Source organism: Sminthopsis crassicaudata, chromosome 2, assembly GCF_048593235.1.
Source record: "Sminthopsis crassicaudata isolate SCR6 chromosome 2, ASM4859323v1, whole genome shotgun sequence".
Classification (NCBI taxonomy): domain Eukaryota; kingdom Metazoa; phylum Chordata; class Mammalia; order Dasyuromorphia; family Dasyuridae; genus Sminthopsis; species Sminthopsis crassicaudata.
In genome coordinates, this window is record NC_133618.1 from 176,637,509 (window position 1) to 176,654,655 (window position 17,147).

Genomic DNA, 17,147 nt, shown 5'->3' on the forward strand with positions numbered 1-17,147 from the left:
GGTTTATTGCTTTAAAACTTTTTGCATTGAAAAAAATCTTCTTCAAATTGCTGTAACCACATTTGTAAAATGACAAAGTTGTAACACACTTTCATAGCAGAAAGCTGAACTATGTTTTCTTTTTATAGATGCAAAAAGTTTTGAAAGTTGAAGATAATGTGAGGATTGGGACTCAAGTTGCACAGGCAGTATAGTACAAGATCTTAGGATATTTTTTTTTAATAAACTTGTCCAAACCCCCTTTTCTGTCCAATGTATATAATCCAAACATAACATCTGTGCTTAGTTAGACTTAATAGTTTTCTCATACATCCCACCTATATGCAAATGATCCTATTAAAAAAAATACTCAGGGCAAAGTAACATACATGGCATGTATGAATGAAAACTTAATACTGTGCTACTTTACATTTAACTTTACACTTCTCTAATTAAATTAGATTTAAAATCAACCACAGTTGAGTACAATACAAAATAATGACATTACTTAAAGTGAAGTGAGGGGATTCAGTTGTGCTCCAAGTTGGATCAGTTCAGTTAAAAGATTGGTCAGAAGTTTTGGGAAGGAAAGAACTAATAAACATCAGAAGTGAACATTTTATCACTTAAGATTGCCAACTCATTAGCTATAGCAATAAGCAACATAGTAAGTATATAAAAATCTTTTTATATCAATACATAACCTTGTAACTGTAAAATTTGTGCTAAGTGTTCCCTTTCCCAATATCTTCCATCTATAGTCAACTTACTGTGATGCTTCTAAATTGTTCCTTTTCAGGACCTTCTCGGTAGTTAGAAAAACCCATTACTCTCACTGTAAGCCAGAATGATGAGAGATCTATGTAATTTTATTGTCAAATGTCCAACTAGTTTTATGTTCCTTTTCTTTGGAGATCTAGATTTGTGTGTGTGTTTTTAAAGGAATGAAGAACTATAAAGAAGGTAATAATAAAATTTACCTCTATCCAAAGAACCTTAAAAAAACAGTGCAAAGTTCTACATTTTGCTGTTTACTATTTAACCCAAGGTAGGGAAGGAAAAGTAGGGAATATCTACAAAAATTTAATTGCTGAAACAATGTCTTAGTGTATCATTTTCTATAACAATAACAGCATTTATATAGTGCTTTAAAATTATATAGTGCTTTCAAATACTATCTTATTTTGGTGTTATCACTATACTAATTTTACAGATGAGAAAATTGAGGAAGAGACTGAATGACTTGTATTTTCGAACCCAGGTCTTCTTGCTTCCAGGTCTTATGTTCTATTGCACTGTAACACTCTACTTTGCTGAGCTCTATTTTTCCAGTTCATTTTTAGGAATACTTGTTTTAATTCACCAGTGATCCACATACCTTGAAAAACTATTTGAAAAAAAAAATTGCTTGAAATAAAAAGTTTACTAGTTTGTTAGCAATTCAGAATCCAGGAAATCAGTAGGGATTTGACAAAATAATATTTTCTGCTATTTTATTCTTTTATTATCTTCATGAAAACAAGATTTCCTTAAGTTTAAAAAAAAAACTTTGAAAAATAACACATCTTTAAATTATTTATATATCACATGAATACAAGTTCTAATATTGTGAAAACTTGTCTATTTTAGGAACATAGTGCAAAGTCAAAGTAATCATTGATCCTTAGGTAGCAAACAGTAAGTATCCTCTATGTTAAGCTATAACACTATTCTGTTATTCATTATCCTGACAAATAATAAATTATTGGGCATCAAAGATTTGGAAGACTTAAAACAACATCAATCTCAGTACTCTGGTATGTGTTTGACTTTATTTTCAAAACACATTGCATTTTAAATCCTCTTTATAACTTAGCTTGTCATATATATTACCAGTCTAAACTAACAAATGACATATCCATATCAACTGCTTCAGGCCAGATTTGAATAATAAAACAATTTACCTAAGTATGTAAGTTCACATTGAATCTAATTCTCTTCTCTTCCACTAACCTGGACCATATAATGCTTTCTTAACAATGAAAATTCTACTTCATATACAAGGGAACCTGGATATATTTTCAGGAAACATTTAATAAAAAAAATCAAAAATTGACTAACAATAATTAGTGAATTGTAAATTACTTTAAGAAATCTAAGATTAAAAAAATCCCAAATTATTATTTTTATTTAAAAATACATTGGAAAATTCCACATATGTACAGTACATGATTTAAGCTTAATTTCAATGCACTTGACTTCAATTGTGATGACACTGACATGGTTTATGTTTTGTTAAAGTCTTTTCCAAACTAACAAAAAAAGGGAGACTCCTGCAGATTACCCACTGGTTCTGATGTAGATGTCTTACTGCTTTCCAACTGATAATGTTGCATGATATTTATTTGTCTTTTATCACCTGGACTGTTTTCCGGCCATAATGATAATAACTGTAGGCTGATGCAGTTGTGGTGAAAGCTGTAAAATACCTTTTGTTGTAGGGGGGGGAAGTAGGAAGAAAAAAGAAATACAAGTTATAACAATTATAAAAAATTTAACTGCCTTAAATTAAACTTCCTTTTTTGTTTATATGAGCCAGGATATAATGAAATGTTAGGATTTGCCAAATTACAGAAAGCTTCTTAACTAAAGTCTAGTAGGCATAATTTTCAAAAGACAATTAAGTCAAATGATCTTTTAAGCATTTTTTTAAAAAAATGATTTGTATGTATCAAATGCAATCAAACATTTGAAAGACACAATGCATGACTGATAATTCTTTGTCAGTCATTAATATTAACTTGTTGCTTAGTCATTTTCAGTTATCCCTAAAACTTTGTTGTCTCCTTTTTTGGAGTTTTCTTGGCAAAGACAGTGGAATGGTTTGCCATTTCCATCTTCAATTCATTTTATAAATGACAAAATTAAGGCAAGCAGGGTTACATGATTTGCCCAAGGTCACAGAGCAGTAAATACTGTCTGAAGATTGGATTTGAACTCAAATCTTCCTGATTACAGGCCCAGTATCCTATCCATTGCACCACTTAATTGTCCCCAATACTAATTTCATATTTGTTTTCATGATGTAGAATAAAGCAAAACCAAAAGGGTAACATATGCAGTGACTGTATAACAATGCAAATGAAGAAAACATTAAAAGGAAATGGTATTCAGATTAAATATATATAATGCTGGTTTCAAGTCATTAAGGGTTTAAGCACAAATCTTTACTTTCTCCTCAACTGCAATAAACACAATAGACATGTACAATCAGTCTATGTACATTACAAGTAGTTTTGGTTAACTTATTTTTCAAGGAAAATACTACAAGAGATTATTTGCAGGGAAATGACAACCATTGAAATAAACTGTTAAAATAACGATGAATGTTGGAGGGACTGTGGGAAAACTAGGACACTGATACATTGTTGGTGGAGTTGTGAAAGAATCCAACCATTCTGGAGAGCAATCTGGAATTATGCCCAAAAAGTTATCAAAATGTGCATACCCTTTGACCCAGCCATACTACTACTGGGCTTATATCCCAAGGAAATACTAAAAAAGGGAAAGGGACTTGTATGTGCCAAAATGTTTGTGGCAGCCCTTTTCATAGTGGCTAGAAGCTGGAAAATGAATGGATGTCCATCAATTGGAGAATGGTTGGGTAAATTATAGTATATGAATGTTATGGAATATTATTGTTCTTAAGAAATCACCAACAGGAGGAATACAGAGAGGCTTGGAGAGACTTACATCAACTGATGCTGAGTGAAACGAGCAGAACTAGGGGATCATTATACACTTCAACAATGATACTGTATGAGGATGTATTCTGATGGAAGTGGATATCTTCAACATAAAGAGCTAATCCAATTCCAATTGATCAATGATGGACAGAATCAGCTATATCCAGAAAAGGAACACTGGGAAATGAGTGTAAACTGTGAGCATTGTTTTTTTGTTTTGTTTTGTGTTGTTTCTCTTCCCAGATTATTTTTACCTTGTGAATACAATCCTTCCTTTGCAACAACAAAATTCGGTTCTGCACATATATATTGTACCTAGGATATACTATAAGATATTTAATATGTATGGGAATGCCCGCCATCCAGGGGAGGGGATGGAAGGAAGGAGGGGAAAAACTCGAAACAGAAGGGAGTACAAGGGATAATGTTGTAAAAAAAAAAAAAAAAAAAAAAAAAAAAAAAAAAAAAAAAAAGGTACATTTTCAATGCTACAGATTATTATCAGTACTGTTGAAACTGCTGACAAAGTAGCACTACAAATAAAACTGCCAAGACATATCTACATTAAATTCTCAAGAGTGAGAAATTAAAATTTTACCTTACCAAAGTATCTGAAGATAAATGCTGTCAACATAATTGAAAACTGGAGCTGCCAAAGAAGCTGCCACTAAAATCAATTGAACTGCTGTATTCACCTACAGAAAAATAAATGTTTAGGGAAAAAATAAATCAAAGCCAATTACTCTTATTCTTAATTATGTAGCATAAGTTGACAATGAAATCAGCTATTTTAAAATAGAGCATCCACCAAATGTCTGATGTTGAAAATATTTCTAACGTAGAAACTTAGATATATAAATGATAGCCATGTGCATACAACTTTTCTTTTAAAGAAATTTCAGTTATTTAATTTTGAGGATTTACAAATGAATGACTATCTGCAAGATTACTCTATTTGTGAGAATAGTATTGGTTTAGCAATCATCCAACATCTTTCATTTGTATTTGCTTTAATAATTTTTCAAACTTATTTCACATAACCTCAATTTGTGTGCAACCCTATGAGCAAGCATTTATTGAGCAACCTATTATATGTCATGCATTATGCTAGGTATTGTGGATACAAAATCAAAAGTAAAATAGCTTCTACCGTTATGGACTAGCATTATCATCCCCACCGTTTAAGTAGGGGTAATATAGAAATGAAATAATTTATATAAAATAACACATCAAGTTAGCTGCAGAATTAAAAGTAGTACTTAGGGCTTCTGAATTCAATGATATTTTCACTATACTATCGAATCCCCTGGACCAATAAAGTTAAAACATTCATCTCACTTGCTTAGCCTCATTGAAGCAAATTTTCTAAAGTTAGAAGAATATGTCCTTAATATATGGGCTTGAAAAAGGAACTAAGAAAAGGGAATAAAGAACATAATGACTCTCTGACTGGAGTATAGAGAAGAGTCAATGATGAAGAAAATAAAACAGGGAAGAAGTATAGACCAAGGCTTTTTAAACTTTTCCTACTCATGACCCTCTTTCTGTCTTGAGAAATTTTTACAATGTCCTGGGTATATAAAATAGGTATATTTATTAAATAGGTAAAATTTACTGATAATAAATCATAATTTCACAACCTTCACAATTCAGTTATGAGACTCCATATAGGGTTGCAAACCACAGTTTAAGAAGCAGAGGTGTAGACAAGGAAAAAAGACTATTAAGAGATTGTAACATATTATGTATGTTACAATTTTCCCAAAAAGATAAGCAACAAAAAGAGAACTACTTCAAACAGATGTTTTTGTTTGTTTTGTTTTTTGCTAACAAAAGCAAAACTGTATTAAACATTCACATACTGCAGGACACTGTGCTAAGTGATGAGAGTAAAGGTTGAGTAGGGAGAAATCAAATTTAGAAAATCCAAGGTTCCTGCCCTCAGTTTACAAGATTACTGTGATCACAAAATACATATATAACAAATACTATGAACTATTTTATTATTATTAATACTGTGTACAGACCTACTACAACAAAACATTGAAACATTTATCCTTATAACTCCCTGCTATTTAGTGTTACACCTTTCCAATTGATGCTCAATATAAACCACTTAGAAGTCAAAACAATATAAAATTAAAATCCTATTAGAGCAGATTTGCTAAGTTGATATTTCTAAGAACAAGGATATGGTTTTCATCCTTCTATAGACCAATTACTTGTTCCAAGGCCAGATTCCAATCTAACCGGCTGAAGATGGTACAACAATACAATGATGGATCAAAACAAGTAATTACTATTAGAGAAGCGGTTCTTAGCATATGTCTTTGTGGAAATATAATCTTTATGTACAAAAACAAATTATTACTACTTAGTAGAGGTTACTGTTAAACGAAATGATTTGAGTAGCTAGGCATCTAGCAGAGCAGACTGAGTATATAGTTATAATGTTTTGATAAGTGTGCTATGAAATTATGCATTTTCCTGTTCAGTTACCATGTGATAGTAAAAAATAAAAGTAGATTATATATGATAATCACACTGTAGGAAGATAGCAGAAATGATTTTTGTTCAAGTAGCAATTTCCCTTCTACTCTTTACCATCCCCAATTGAAACATGAATCATCTTGAAGAAACCACTAAATTTCCTAATTTCCCAATAAAACTAATAAGACTGATAAAGAGTTAGAAATTCCAGAAGAAAAGAGGATGAGATGCATGTGGGTAACCCCGCTTTCTTCTAAATATATCATTTGTTAGCTAATTCATTAAAAGCAGCAGCAGCTACCCTTTCACCTCTAGTTCCAGCAGATTCAAAGATTTACAAGTAATATAGTTACAATGAAAGACTTTTGTTTCTCTGATTACAAAAAAAAAAAAAAAAAATATTAGTGTAGCTTTATCATTGGGCTTGAATAACATAATAACAAAGGAGACAAAGTATAAAGAATAAAGAATATATAGAATAAAGTTTATATTGGCCTTACCTTACTGATGAATGTTGGTTTTAACCTGGCAGTGGCATAGCAAGGATTGAAATATCTAGCCAGTGTTCGCTGTGAATGTGATAATAAAAGTTTGGATATTTAGTTTGTTCTTGAAAAGCAAAAATGTAAATTCTAAATGAATTTATATCAATTTAAAACATAAATCATTTTATAAATGTTAGGAAATAATGCACAGAAAATGAACAAAATGTCATTTTTTAGCTCTGAAACAAAAATATTTTAAAAGTTATACATTTCATATACTTCTTATTGACCAAATTTTATAGAATAAAATGTAAACAGTAATAAATATGCAACAGCATAATTATATACCAGGGTCCTGTTTTATGAAATCAAGAGATTAATACACTCATTTGATTAAATAAGCCATACTGGAATATATAACAAAATACTTGCATAACATTATATGTTATTTCTTACTAGAATTACTACTTTTAATCTGAAGAATTAAAATAATATAGTCAATGATATTTTTAAAAATTCTTTATATTCAGCTGATGACATGGGCAAATGCTTCAGAGTAGCCCTAAGCAGAAATTAACAGTTTGATGATTCTTATACGTAAAAAGATAATTTTTAATAAGTCTGTGATATTCAATTAAATAGATGAAAAGAAAATTGAACATATAAGATATAAGTTCCTGTGCCTTTTAAATTTAGTGTTATTTCCATGTTATTAAGCAATTACTTTAACCTCTTATGAAGCAAGATGATGCATGCTTAAAAAAAACCAAACCACTCTTTGAATCAATTGGTTAAGGGATAAAAAAAAAACTATCACTCAAAAGATATTTTAATAAATAGACTTCAATATTGTTAGAATAACACTGCCAGACTGCAGCTCTTTACTTAAAATCTATAGAGGAAAAACAACTCTGTAATCTCCCTTTAAAATAAAGTACATTTTTTTTTTTTACTTACTGGTGATGGAAGAGTTCTGTATCTGACGTAAAAAACGGCAGCAATCAACACTATATCTCTTGAAATAATCATGTAAGTGAGTGAAACTGAAAAGTGAAAATGAAATTATCTTAACATATATATTTTTCAAGATACCAGGAGAAACCCCGTTTTCCAGAGCTAAGGTCTAGCAAGCAAGCTGTGTCCCAAGTTTGGCATAAAAAAATCCTGTGCACTCACCCTCTGAAAAAAATTACATAATTATTGCATTGGTTTAGGTATTAGCACCAGGTATTCTCTGAGCTCAAAGTCGGATAAATACTTATGGACTGTTCATGAAGCCCTACTATGAATCAAAGTTGTCTCATTCTTGCTCATGAGTTGCCCTCACTGTCACAGCCACAAACTCACTGTGTGGCCCATTGACATAAGTACTGAGACCTACCACCCTTGGGCCTGCCCACTAGGGGAAAGGCCCCAGCACATGTGTCTAAACTGATTCCTTGCTTGCAAGCTGTTTCCCTCATTTTGAATTTAAACTTTGATTTCTGACTTTCCTATCACTAAAGTGCTTTCTTTGTTCAGTTCCAGACATCCACATGTTAAAGGCCAGTTCTATCCAGTTGACAACATTAATAAATACATCTATAACACCCCAATTACTCACGACTGTCAGGGAAAGTATTCTACATAAATTTTCAAATTAAATAGTTTACTTTCTTGAATGCCAAAACATTTAAATTCTAATCATTACATATGGCAAACTTTATTATATGGATTAATCATTTCTCCATCTTAATAATACAGATCCATAGCCTTTTCCTGATAACCTTAGGGCTTCATTGTGAAACTCAATTGTCATATTGTGCTGGTAAACACCAAGATGTCCTTAAAGCTAATGGAGATGTGTGCAGGACTAAAAAGCTCCAGAGACTATTGAAAAAATTTTTAATGTCTTCTTCATTTCCTGCAGTCCAGAGGTTTGTTTTTAAGAAATACTATCCTCCACTTTTACCATTAATTGATTTCCTGAATTAGGAAACATAACTGAGCCTTTCAGAACTGTGAAGAAGGATATATTTAAATAGATTCAGTGCTGCACAAATGGTCTCTCCTCCTCCTACCAATACCATACTTATTTAACTAGGTGTTCTAGAGTTTCCAAAGCACTCTAGCCTTTAAGAAAGACTGATCAAAGTATTAGCCCCTTTTTTAAATATAAGGGAAACTCGACAGGGTTAAGTAATTTGCTTGGGTCAATTTTTCTTAAGTAACTTGCTTGGGTCAATTTTTCTTTATCTTCAGATTCTAGCACAGTGGCATAAAGCAGGCACTTTACAAGTATGTCTATTAGTGAAGAGAAAAGATAAGATTCAAATATTGTATAACGATGTTTTTGAGATAGAGACCTTTTTTTCTATTCATTCTAAGATTCTTCACTTTATTCTTGGTAGTGAAGCCACCTTCAACTTACTACCTGGATTTCCACAACAAAATGTTGTTCCCTTCCTCACTTTGATAATACCCTTTCCATTATCCATTATCTGTAAGTTGTATCCACAATACAACACAAGGCCCCCTGGCAGCACTTAATGTTTTAGTAAGTAACTTCAATCTAAGTATCAACAGAAATGAGATACAATATTCCTCTATTTATGAAAATACTTCCTTTATGTATCTTAAAACTAATCTCCCAGCTGAAGAAGTAACTACTCAAATTTTCTTGGAGAACTTCTCTCTCTTCTCACATTTTATTTTGGATGAAACTTTTTTTTGCAATATATATTCATACATATATACATATATATATGTGTGTATATATACACACACACACACACATACATATATATATATATATATGTGTATGTGTGTGTGTGTGTGTGTGTGTGTGTATATATATACACACATATATATATGTATATATATTTTGGATGAAACTTTTTTTTGCAACATATATATGTTAACATAATTAAAATACATTTATATGGCACTTTAAAAGACCTGCAAAATGCTTTACATTTTCTCAATGACCTAGGAGATATGTGCTATTTTTAACCCAATTTTACAGAGGCAAGAACTGAGTCAGATTGAGGATAAATAACTTCCCCAGGATCCCACAGCTATAAAATTTTTGAAACAGGATTTTAATTAAGGCCTTCCTACTTCCAAAGTAAGTACATTATCCACTGTGTCATCTATTTTTTTCCCACTTTTATATCACAGTGTCTAGTACAGTTTTATTGCACACAATAATCAATATAGTATTGTGAAGAGAAAGAATTGTGAGTTTAGTCTGCAGTTCAAAGATACATTTTTTTTCATTTTCTGTAATTTTTTTTTTTTGTTTGGATTTCTGTCTTTCACAACATGTAAAAAATGTCTATGTGGATCTGGGGAATATATTTTAAAATAATTTGTAATCTCTCAGAAAATAGGAACTGTTTGCAAAAAAAATTTTTATCTAAGATTTATATATATATATATATATATATATATATATATATATATATATATATATATATATATATATATATATGTAAGTTTTGAGGATTCTACTTCTTAAATAAAAATTGGCTTAAGGCTTAGGTTTTAAGGAAGCAAAAAATATGGTCCTATAACCTTACTATATATCTTTTTTGTTGATAAAAATTTAAATTGGGAAAACTTCTACATCAAATTTTTTGATCAGATGGCCTATTAAATTTCTCACAATCCTAGTATGACAGAAAGAACATTTTATATCTGATAAGAGTCTTTGAATCAGATTTGCTTTCAAATCAGGCTTCTGACACATACTGTTTGTATATGATTTGGGGCAAATTTTTTAATCTCTGTGGCCTAGGCAACTTTTATTAAGACTATAAATTGCATGTCAATTGCTGATATTCTTTGGGAGAGGGTGTTTCCTGCCAATGAGCTCTTTAAACCCTGAATCAGAGGCCCAGCTAAAAATTACTATGACTATGACTATGTAATTTTGTAAGAAATTTACCACAATACTGAATATTATTTTTGAGCTCTTACCTGGAATAAGATCTGCGCATGTCAAGCTAATATACAGGACACTGATGAGTATTTTATCAGCAAGTGGATCAAGAGCACTTCCCAATGCTGATTTCTGGTTGGCCCAGTTTCTGGCAATAAATCCATCCAACTGAAAATAGAAGCGTTTTTGTTTTTTTAAACAAACGCCATCATTACTGTAAATGCTATATGAGATCACTTCAAAATAAAGCAATATTCCTGAATTGCTAACAAAACATAAAAATGTTATTTACAAAACATATAAAATGAAGTATCATCAAAATTTGATGTTATATCCCCCCTCAATGTTTCTAATTTATTGTTATACATTCACTTCTGAAAACCACTCACTTATGAACCTACAATTTTCATCATTTTTCTACTATGTCAATATTTTAGTTGTGCAGCCAGGCTTGTTAATACTAGTAATATATTGACTTAATTACATACCATTCTTAGTGCCTGCCTAGTTATTCCCATATTCTATGTAACTTCTATCTTTGTATGAGACCTTGATTTCTTGAGGGTCATGTCCATACAAAGATAGAGGATATTGGTAATAAATGGACAGGCATTTAAAAATTATTCTTTGATCCAGTGACATTAGCCTTCCTTAAACCAGACAGTATCAGAGCACTTTTTCTTATTGTCCCTTACCTGGAATGCTCACTTGCTGTCTCCTTCTCCATGTCCATCTCCACCTACTGGCATCTCTGCCTTCTTCTAAATTCCAATTAAAATCCCATCTTAGGTAGGAAACTTTTCCCAACCCTTCTTAATTCTAGTTCTTCCTTCTTTAATATATTGTTGTTCTTCCCACTCCTCCTTAAGATTATGAGCTCCTGAGGGCAGGGGCCATCTTTTCTTTCTTTATATCCTCAACGTGCAGAATACTGCATGGCATAGTGTAGGGTTGCTCAATAATGTTTATAGATGGACAAATCTCTGTTTAGTACATTACATAAAAATGTGCAAGATAAATATGTTCTGATTGAAAACTTAGATAATATTATTTCCTTGTTTACTATTGCAAAAGAAGTTAGGGAAAGTAAATTTATGAAGCATAAATCTGATTGGTGGTATAGATTTACATAAAGAAAAAAGGTATCTTATTATTTTGAACACATATTACTATATGTAATTGCTAAAAAAAATTAGAATTACTAAACTATTAATCATAATTTATATTGGGGATTGTAATGTGCTGTTGTCTCCAGAAATCTCTCCCTGTCTCCCTCTCTTATCCTCCCAGAGAATGGGCGTGGAATAACGCAAGGGCTTCTGGGAAAAATTACTTCAACCAATGAACTTGCTCCTCCTAAGCATGCAAGCTCCTCCCCAGGAATTCACAAGTAAAACTCCCAGTAAAGGCTGGAACTAGAGAATAGTTAAGTACAGACTTAGCACTTAGTAAGAACCTAATATCTCATTATCTCATTAGCACTTAGTAAGAACAAGGGATCTTTTAATGTTTTGTATTCTTATTGAACACGTTAAACATTGAATTGTTTGCAAAGTTAACAGAAGACTATTATCAGTACCTTAAGTGAAAAGTTATACATTGTAGATATCTATAAATAATGAGCCATCCACCAGGGGGAAAAAAAGAGCAATTAAGAATACTTATAAACAATAAGAAAAGATTTCGTTTAATCAATAATTACACTATGATTAGAATCTTATATAAGGTAGAAAGACAAACTAATCCAAGAGAACTTAATTAAAAAAGCAATTCCCCTTCTCCCCAAACCATACCAGTCTGTCCAATTAAGTACAGTAGTATATAGTCTCTAAGCATCAAAAGATGAGTTCTAGGTCTAGCTGTTATTAACTACCTATTTATTTAATTTCTCTGTCTCAATTTCTTCATTTGTAAAATATAGATAACATTTTGTAAGAGTAAAATTAGCTTGGAAATGAAAAATACCTCGAAAATGCATAAGAGTTATATAAACGTACAGTACCACATTATTGAAATAATGGTTAAAAATAAGGGATTACTTGAAAATTGCTACTTCCTAAGAATAGATGTACTAAGATTATCTACAGTAATATCTTCAAATTGTATAGATTTTCTTGATGATTATTCAACTGCAACATCCACTGGCCCTTTTAATAAATGACTACAATGTTCAGTATTATTTTATAATTTTTGTAGGCATACATTACAACTTACCAAATCAGTTAATCCAGCCAAAGCAAAAACTCCTAGTGCAACATTAAAATCTTCTTCAATAATCAAATAACCCAAAACAGGGGCCAAGGCAATTCTTGTCATTGACAATAAATTTGGGATTGTCCATGGGTTTTCATACTGGAACAAAATAAATAAATAAAGTTAAAAATTCACACACACACACACACACACACACACACACACACACACACACACACACACACACAGAGTAACTTCAAAACAATACCATTACATCTTAAAAAGATTAAGGGAATGGTTTAACAAAAAACCAATAATGTGGCAGAATCTTCACCAATTATCAGGATCACACAAATTATGGGCTTTAACTTGAGACACTCTTAATTTTGTGTCTAACAAAATTTACTGAACTTCTAGGTATTGAGTTACACTGTGTTAAACAAGACAGCAACATCTGGCTGCTTCTACAAGAAGCCTCCTAAATAGAAGTGGGTCAATTAGAGAAGAGAGGCAGAAAGAGAAAAAGATACACACAAATTACTTTAAAAAAAAAAAAAAGAAAGAAAGAAAGAAGTTTTGCTTTCAGAGATAGGTTGGTTTGGGTTTTGCTGAAGGATAGATTTTTTTTTAAAGTGAGAAAAGGAGGCCATTTCATCTACCAGATATCATAGTATAAACAAAAGACATAAGCAAAAATGCATAGCTTTTGTTTGTGAACAATCATTAGTTCAGTTTAGACAAGATATATGAAAGGATATAAAATAAAACTACAAATGTATACAGCCTTGAAGGCTGGTCTAAAGAATATTTCTACCTAGGTGCTCTGCTGAAAGTCAAGGAAAATACAAAATCCAGAATAATTTTAAATAATCTATAAAACAGATCTGGAAACGAAGCACCCCCTCCCCAAAATTCAAAGCCTCTCTACTAATTTCCTCCATCAAATATCTTTAGTTAGCAGATATTTATGTAACACAGTGGCATTTAGCTGATTTGTAGTGCCTTCAAGAATCTCTTATTCTTTTGGCAAGAAATTTTCCTAGTAATAGCATTTCTATTTTTAAAAGGTTCAGTTGTAAATGGTGGAACTTCAGAAATATACCTCCAATAATGTGACTTCCTAATTCTCTAATGGGATTTTCTTTTCATCCACCCAGACACTCATCATGACCTTATTATTTAGTGCCTCATAAAAACTTGTGATAACACATTTTAAAAAATCAAATCTTAATACTAAGAAACAGGAAGGTACTACATTTTTCTATCAGAATCTGGTAAAAACCTAGTTGTTTTTTTTTTTAAACACAATGTCTGAAAAGTACTCTACAGTGAAATTCATAATTTATAAAACTGTCATTTAGTAATTCAAATGGAAAACAAATCTAGAGACATTTGGTCACATCATTGTGTTCTATCTTCCCCTTCTTTTCCCCCAATACTCACCCTAAAATGCCTAGCATGATACACCTGGCACATGATAGACAGTCAATAAATAACTCTGGAATGGCTTTTGTTGAATGGGCCCCCTTACATAATTTAATTGAACCCCAGTAGGAATATATCCAAATTCAAGTCAAAAGGTCACACTCTCTTTTCCATTGCCACAGTCCAAAGAATAAAGACATGCATTTCCAGGGACAGCCGGATATAAATCAAGTTAAACATATCCAAAGAAACCATGAAGAAAAATGTGATAAATTATGTAATACCTGAGGGTAAGAAAATAAAAAGCAAAAAGACACAAATGAAAAAAACCCAAGCCACAAGAGAATAAAAGCACCAAGAATTACTCTTGGAGAATCAATAGGATAAAATAAACAAGGATGAACAGTTTTATACATCCATGTAAATTAAATTATGCTGCAAGAAAGTAGACCAGATCCCACATTAATGATGAAATGAGTCAGTTTTTGCCATATAATCCAGTTCAGAGAGAATATTTTATCGAATTAATTCACAACCATTGAAGCTAAATTTGTAAAACTCTCAAAAAGTTAAAGAAGCTAATCTCAGATTACCCAACCAGATGACACTCAACCTGTGTCATGCTCGAGAAACAACTGAAGTTTATGAAGGAACTTCTGCCAGGAGATGGCAACCTCAAACCATACAGCGTTCAAATGTCAACATGCTTTAGCTATTAAGGCAGTTTATACTTCTGCCTTGATGTGGTTACCTCAGCTCATGCTGCACACCTGAGGAGATGGCCTAATAGAGGCCATTGAAGACATAACAATTGAAGGTGTAACAATTGGAGATGAGCCTTGCTATCATGACAACAAAAGTTCTCCCGCACTCAAAATCAAGCTGACTTAATGGTTAGTCAACATTTAACAGACACCGGGTAACAAATGAAAAAAAAGTTGGAAAATATTTCCAAACTAAAATAATTTGATTTCTATTTTTTAAAAATCAGATATAGTTTTAATTAGAACTAAAAGTAATCAGTCTTTTTAAGATATATCTGAAAATGGTCATATGCTTAAAAAAATTAAGTCAGCCAGCTCCCTAAAAATTTAGTTCCTTTCACTGATTCCTTAAAAAGTTCGCTTTAATATATTCCATTTAATGAGAAAGACTAAAACCACTTTTTGGGTCTGATAGTTCCAAAAAAAGGACAGTTCTCCACAGAAATCTCTGGGTGTAAGGGCTGCTGCACGTGCCAGTGGTGGCTGACTTTGCCACTCTAAACGACCTCCAAACGACCAAACTAGGAATGTTAAGCGGTTCAGCCACAGAAAGAGACTTTCATTGGGCCGGTGGGGTGCTCGTCCCTGCAGTCCTCGCTCCCCGGAGCCAGGGAGCCACAGACAGATCCAAGTCAGGTGAGGAGGTGTGAAGCTGTGGAGCCCCCTATTTGAGGGAGGGGCGCAGATGACGCGGAGCAGCTTTCCGCGTTACCTACCAGGCTGGAGGGATGCTGTTTCCACGCCGCCGAGTTCAAGACTTCTTTTGCTCCTGTGGCATCTGGCGTTTGTTCCGGGGCCCCCCTCCCCCCGGCGGAGCTGTGTCCTCTTCGGCCGGACCCTGCTAACCGCAAGCCAGCCGTGACCCCAGTCCTGGGCCGGGGGCTGCCCGGCACCTGCGGGAGCAGTCCCCAGTGAGTGGGCAGGAGGCCCCAGCAGCTGCAAGAGGCGGCCGCGCCCGGGCTCAGGGTGGACCGGGGTCTCCTCCCAGCGCTCGCCAGGAACTCCTCGAGTCCGCCCGCCCTAGACCACGGTCTGGCAGCCGCCAGCCGCTCCTCGGCGCGCTCCTGATCGAACTTCGCCCCCACCCCCAGCGCGGCTCCCCGCTCCAGAGACACGGGACTGCGGGATCGGGGGGTGAGCGAGAGACTGCGGCCGGCACCGTGAAGCACCCCCCGGGAACTCCGGCTTAGCCAAGCAGGCAGCATGGCTTTGGAGGGGGCGTCGGCCCCAGCGGCCGGGCCGGGAAAGAGCGCGGAAGTCGCTTCAGCGGCCTGAGGAGATGCAGCAGCAGGAATAAGCGCAGAAGAGTCGCCTCTCCATGAAGGCGAGTTCTCGGTCGCTCTCACGACCTACCAGCCCCAAGGCAAGGCCGCATGCCAGGACGCGGACACCTGCATGTTCGTCTTCGAACAGCCAGCGGTCCCCGCCTCCGTCCAGGTGGCCTCGAGAGTGGCCGGGGGCGGGCGCTTTCACGACACTTTTACGACATCCCGAAGTCTTCCCTACCACTTACCCCAACCGGGTCCGTTAGTAGGGCCCACGGGAGCCGTTACAGTATTACCAACTGCTGATCTACCGACAGTATCCTGAGGAAATGGAGGGGGCGGGGCGAGGAGCGGTCGCAAATACCCTGAAGCCGGCAGCTGGGGAGCGCCCGGCGAACGGGAAAGGGGGCAGTGGTTTGGGGGAAAGGGTGGACACATCCCACTGGGAAGCAGGCGAGGGCTGGGACACGTAGATCTACGGGTAGGGCTCCGAGCCGAAGGAGCTTGCCCCTCCCATCCGCCAGCTGCCTGGATCGGCTTCTTCTCTTCGCCCCGGACCGTTGCCCGGCACTGGTATCACGGGGGCAGAGCCGAGGGCTGCGAGCACACTTAGATAAGATAGCTGTCGCCCGTGGGAGTGACTCCCAGCACCGTAACGGAGCCAAGCTCGGGGTAGTCTACGGCCGTTGGGCCTTGTTTCCGAATCCTGCTGGTATCCGTCCTACTCCAACCTGAGACGGGTGCAGGTGAGGTGCCGGTCTCACACTGGAGGCCCGAGGAGGCTTCAGCCTCCCCCCTTCCGCAGAGCTTGGGCCGGCTCAGGAGCCCCGGACCTCGTGGAGCTTTCTGCCAGGTCTGAAATGGAGCTCAGGAAAAAGAAGGCTGACGTTAAGGGCAGA

General features: G+C 34.9%; 1 protein-coding gene across 2 annotated transcripts; it reads right to left on the bottom strand.

The window, feature by feature from the left end:
• Positions 1–1,460: 1,460 nt before the first annotated feature.
• On the bottom strand, positions 1,461–16,627 carry CRLS1 (cardiolipin synthase 1). Of its 2 annotated transcripts, none has more exons than XM_074287905.1 (7): positions 15,700–16,627; positions 12,816–12,953; positions 10,640–10,769; positions 7,637–7,722; positions 6,695–6,763; positions 4,308–4,399; positions 1,461–2,447 (listed from the first exon to the last, which is right to left on the bottom strand). In XM_074287905.1, the coding sequence occupies exons 1-7, from the start codon at positions 16,186–16,188 to the stop codon at positions 2,360–2,362; spliced, it is 1,092 nt and encodes a 363-aa protein (XP_074144006.1). In that variant the 5' UTR covers positions 16,189–16,627; the 3' UTR covers positions 1,461–2,359. The 2 variants fall into 2 exon arrangements, with proteins under 2 accessions (XP_074144006.1, XP_074144007.1); XM_074287906.1 differs by lacking the exon at positions 15,700–16,627 and adding an exon at positions 14,833–14,949.
• Between the last annotated feature and the right edge of the window lie 520 nt (positions 16,628–17,147).

Excerpts from the sequence above, each read along its gene's own strand:
- CRLS1 (XM_074287905.1), bottom strand. The coding sequence starts at position 16,188 with ATGCTGCCTGCTTGGCTAAGCCGGAGTTCCCGGGGGGTGCTTCACGGT. Across the intron at positions 7,723-10,639 it reads ATGCGCAGATCTTATTCCAG|TTTCACTCACTTACATGATT; the intron begins GTAAGAGCTCAA and ends TTCACTTTTCAG. Across the intron at positions 6,764-7,636 it reads ACAGAACTCTTCCATCACCA|CGAACACTGGCTAGATATTT; the intron begins GTAAGTAAAAAA and ends TCACATTCACAG.